The 5,385-nt window shown below is 36.3% G+C and overlaps 1 protein-coding gene across 1 annotated transcript; it reads right to left on the bottom strand.

The window, feature by feature from the left end:
* Positions 1-391: 391 nt before the first annotated feature.
* LOC124837881 (uncharacterized) lies at positions 392-4,758 on the bottom strand. The gene is made up of 2 exons (XM_047313350.2): positions 4,514-4,758; positions 392-2,455 (listed from the first exon to the last, which is right to left on the bottom strand). The coding sequence occupies exon 2, from the start codon at positions 2,352-2,354 to the stop codon at positions 525-527; it is 1,830 nt and encodes a 609-aa protein (XP_047169306.1). The 5' UTR covers positions 2,355-2,455; positions 4,514-4,758; the 3' UTR covers positions 392-524.
* Positions 4,759-5,385: the final 627 nt, after the last annotated feature.

The following is a 5,385-nucleotide window of genomic DNA, read 5'->3' as shown; positions in this document are numbered from 1 at the left end:
GATTCAAATCTCTAGTAACATCTTCCATACAGCGTTCGCCCAGAAGGATACAAACATCAAAGTATATGTGGATTTCTCGTGTAAACGCCATTCAAAAATGTTTTTCCATGGCAGTACCAAACTCTGTAGATCAGTTTTCTTGGCCTTACCATTCCGCTAGAGAATGTCTTACCAAATCAATAAAAGAAATATATGTAACATTTAACGACAACCAAGAGACCTACAATTGAAAGATTGAAAATCAAGAAGAATTTTGATTAAATATGAAATCTACCAGTTCAGATTATTTTCCCCAACTCAAACGGGCAAGCCAATTTTCTAACATTAATCGATTATTACGCGAAATGAGAAAACAGGGATACAGACATCTCGCCCACATTTTACGAAAACCTTTGCAAAAACTAATGGATTCTTATTTTGTCATTGATAGGTTCAGAATACATTTAAATTACAATACAGACACATTAATTCTATTGCAGAATGTCCCTGAAACAAAACATATTTGAAACAAGTAAGCAAATTTTTCAAATGGGCATCGTGCATTTCTTTTGAGAATGTCCTAACATGTGACAGCGGCCACATTGGACAACTCTTTTGGGACGCTTAAAATTCTCCACTCGTAGAACCTTCTTTTTAGGCCTCCCAGGTGGCCGGCGAGTTTTTGGTGGGTGGATTATAATATCAACCCTTGCCCCTCCTCCACCTTCAGCTCCTTCTCCCTGATCTCTCCATTGGCTCTTATCTGGTATAGGATTAATCATCTGAGAATAGGTCATTCTGTAACTTTGTACAGTGAAGCATGGTTCAGCAAACATATGGGCATTGTGTCCACAAGAGATAAGTGCAGCAGCAGCATGGGCACAAGGTAATCCATACAGCTGCCAACGGCGACAAGAGCATTCACGACTCCGTATATCTACAATATTGGTCCTTTCGGTGGACACAATTTCAAACTCAACTTCATTTGCCCGGAGAACTTGATAGCAATGAGCATCGGCAATTGCCTCCAAAATTCGCTTCTCTGCTGACGGTACAAGAATTGATGTCCACCTCATGCCCATATCCTGCCGATCACTAAACCATGATACCATCTGCTGACGGATGTGTTCCATCATCTGAACTATAGGGAGCTCATGACATTCAAGGGCCCAGTTATACAATAATTCTGTTACTCCAAGTGTGAAATGGCCATATCGAACACCATCAAAGTATGCCACAGCCCAAAGATAGGGAGGAAATTGTTGAAACCATGATATAACATCTTGTGAAATTTCCATCATCTCAGTAATCTTGCTTTCAAATTCAGCAGCAGTAAGCGCATAGACTGCATTCCAAAAGATGTTTACCAACTTTGTGTTTTTAAATGTATCACGAAAATTTTCACTCACAAAACGCAGACAGAAACCGTGTGAAGCACTAGGAAAATGTGTTTCTACTGCCTCCACCAAGCCTCTTTGCCTTTCAGATAGTATTGTCAGCCTAGGCATGTTTTCTGTGTTCACTCCTAGAAGTTTGCGCAATTCTGACATGAACCACATCCAATTATCGTCACTTTCAGTATCAACAACAGCAATAGCCAAAGGAAACAGCGCATCATCTGCATCAACAGCTGCAGCACAAAGCAGTGTACCTAGGTACTTTCCTTTAAGATGTGCTCGGTCAAGTTCTACAAGTGGCCTACAAGCATTTATAAACCCATAAATTGATGCACGATAAGAAATAAACAGTCTTTGAAAACAATTTTCTTGTCCAGTAGCAACAACAGATGCAATGCTACCAGGGTTGGTTTTCCTTATTTGTTCACAGTAAGCAGGGAGAAGACGGTAACCCTCTTCAAATGTCCCATGAAGAGCAGCCATGCTACGTTCCTTGCCCCGCCAAGCTTGCATGTAAGAAACAGCAACTCCATGCTGATCACGAATATCTTGCAGTATTTCCCTGGGTTTGTATTGTGGATTATCTCGAATGCGTGCTTCAACAGATCTTGCAACCCAACCTACTGATGCCTGCTGATGATGAAGGTTCTGAACCCCCTCACAAGTATGTTCTCCTTGTAGTGTTCTTACAGTAAAAGTTGGAACACCAGGACACTTTGCAACGTGGACCCGCCATGGGCACCCTTCTTTGGAGCATTTTGCTATAAAACGACTGCGATCAGACTTAACTATCCGAAGATCAAAATGCATAGCAATGGCAATATCTTTCAGTGTTCTTCGGCAGGTTTCCACATCTGGAAACTCTTGCCCTATGACTAATGGCTGCTCTGCTACAGTAACAGTACTAACAGATGTGTTGTCTAAAACTAAAGAATGATTAGCCATATATCCACCAAAACAAGGAAAGAGCAATGTCATTTGACTCTATGGGTTTCCATCATATTTATGAATTATCAAGGGCTTCCAAGGATAGGAACTGAAAAATGTCATTATATCAAACTTCCAGCCAACTAATGATTCTGCAATAAATAAAAGAAAGAATGGTTAAATTTTATATACAGTTCAGAATGAAAAGTCACTGAAACAAAATGGAAATTTGGGATTGCTGTACAAGTCAAATACATACAAGCTGTAAATACAGTAAGTAGCTAACTGATAATAAATGTTCAATAATCAAATTATTCAAATGCAAATAATAGCAGAAGGAGGAAAAAGTGAAAAGATCCATAAGAAGACTTCGAATATATAAATCTACAAACTTATACACTAATGCATGAGTTTTTAAATAGATTATTGCTTGCTCAATCTGAACACTGTGAGGCTGCCTACAAAAGGAGAGTTGCAGAAGTAGAACATTGAACTCTGGCATAAAATCAATAAGCTCTTCGATAATAGAAATTCAAACTTTATAAGTAACCAAAGGAACATAATTTGAAACTAAGCACTTCTTCTTCATGAAATAAAATTAGGAAAAGGAGATTCCAGGATGGAGCCTTAATCCAAGATAGGGGAAGCTCCCGAACTCAAAGAACACTTACAACCTATCATTCCAAGGTAATGAGTGGGAGCTTGACCCTATAACCTATCAAATACAAGACTTTGTCTTACTCCACTTCACCAACACCTCAAGAATTGAACTAAGCCTTTTTTTTATTAGTATGAAAATCAATTAATTTGGTTAATCGAATTCCAACTATTATGATTTCAAACTACTGTAAAACCCACCATACGTGAGTCTGTACAACTCAATACATAGAAAAGATTGCACAAGTGAAACAAGACATGAGTGTAACATGCTACTGAGATACAGACGACAAAACAATTAGAAGATGATTCTAGTTCTCTATCCCTCTAACTTAATTTTGTTGGAAGCCTTCTATTTTGTTTTCTTATTAATTTGAGAGATGATGAAAGTGACATAGTTAAGGTGCCAGGGAAGGGGGGGTTGAAATCAAACATTACCTGAATGATACAATTGCAGGATTATAACTAAATTATATTTGAATGCCATAATCACAATTTAAAAGTTGACCAGACACTAATGGTTGCAGGTGAAGAAAGATCTCTGTCTCAGAAACCGAAAAAATGTTAATTTTAATCTTTTTGGTTGCTATGGAACTCATTCAACTGCATGTATCCACAACACAAACTGCATTTATCCACAACACAAACTGCATTGTTTTCTACACCATCATGTAACTGATTATAGCCTATGGAAAAATCCACATTTCTGAAGAATACTACTTTGAGTATGCCACTTTTGCAAATGACCCTGTCCAAACATCCCAAATGGTTGATTGGTCCTGCACACAGTCCCAGTGATTAAGTCATAAAAGCTTGTTAGCTGCACAGGACCACTTCATCGTGTTTTTATTCTCAGGAAACATAAGAGGACATCACCGTAACCGGAAGCTCATTTAAAACAAACCAAAACAGAATAAAAACCCAGTGAGCACTAATCGGTCTACCCCTCTCAGGCACTAAAACAAATAACACTTTCATCTCTGTAGTTAGCAGTAGTAACTGCGCCTATTTGGATCCAGAAACTGAGGTTATGGGTATGCCCCTGTATTTCGTGTGATGATTCTCTTTTGAAGAAGCAAACAGCGCCAACATACAAAACAGCAACATAAAACCCACGTTTTCATAGTCTCTTGATAATATATCCGAGAGATTCGTATTCAAGCTTCAAATGGAGGCGTCACACTCACGAAACGAGGATCACATTGCTCACCTAGGTCATACATCAAACCACGACCGCAACTGCTAACACTCCTTTCGGATCCAAACATTTGCAATCAGGAAAATGCAATTTCTGAATTCGTAATCTAAATTCGTAAACTACGAGGTCGGATTTCCCTTTGGTTCAGCCAATTCAGAGAAAGCGACCAATATATATACACCAGTATTTTATAAAATTGATTTTTATTTTTGGCACAAAGGAAATCGAAACATCCTGAAGCAGAAAGCTAATTGGGGATACGAAGCAAAGCAATAAGTGAAGGAAGGAAGAGACTTTGGCTGAAAGCATGCGTATACAATTATTGGAAAAAAAAAAACAGAGAGAGAAAGAGTACCTTAGTTCGCTTACAGTTGTTGGTGTTTGAAATTGAAAGTTTGTGCTACAGTTGTTGCTGCTGTTTCTCCTTTTCCTCCTCCTTCTTCTCCTCGTTCTTTAGCTTCGGTCTCTTGAATTTGAGGAGATGGTGGACCGTAGTAAAACAAATTTCTGTTTCTTTTTGTTCTTCTCTGCTTTGTTTTCCTTTTCTTTTTCTTTCTTTTGATTTCCGTTCCAGAGTAGGGTACTACAAATTTGCTAATATGTTTTTATCTACTATCTTTTTTCTTATTTCAACTGCTACCACATGACTCTGTGGTAAAATAATAACAAAAACTCATTATTTAATTCAATTTTAAAATTGTAAATTTTAAAACCATAGTTTTTTCCATAATCCAAAATCAGAGTTTGTAAGACGAAATTGTAACTAGTATTTTTGCGTTATAGAAAATAAATGTTTGTTTTATACAAATAAAATTCATAATAAATAAATATCTTATACACATTAATCATGGTAAAATTAAAATCTATAAAAAATATTTTTAATGTATAAATTATTGCTCTTTTTTTTAATTTTATGGTAAATAACTTGCATTGTGAGGCAATTGTTATTTTAAAAATTTGATCAAATTTTTAAAAATAATATTGAAAATTAGGTTAGACTGGAAATATTTAAAATGATAGATTGAAAAAGGTAAGAACTTAAATAGAATAATTAATAAATATTAAAAACATAAGAAAACATGCCCCACTGTGATCAGTTTTTTAAGAATATATATCGGTTTTCTCTTTTTTTTCTTCAATTACAGTTTTTTAAACCATTTATTTAATTAATGTTAAACGCATGTCAAACACATCAGAAACGTCCTTGTGTTTTAGATTAAAAAAATC

This window comes from Vigna umbellata, chromosome 5, assembly GCF_029865625.1.
Source record: "Vigna umbellata cultivar VRB3 chromosome 5, Vumbellata_1.0, whole genome shotgun sequence".
NCBI classification, from domain to species: domain Eukaryota; kingdom Viridiplantae; phylum Streptophyta; class Magnoliopsida; order Fabales; family Fabaceae; genus Vigna; species Vigna umbellata.
The sequence above is the reverse complement of the archived record's forward strand: the minus strand, read 5'-3'. Positions and strand labels throughout refer to the sequence as shown.

Coding starts and splice junctions, on each gene's coding strand:
- LOC124837881 (XM_047313350.2), bottom strand. CDS start 2,354: ATGACATTGCTCTTTCCTTGTTTTGGTGGATATATGGCTAATCATTCT.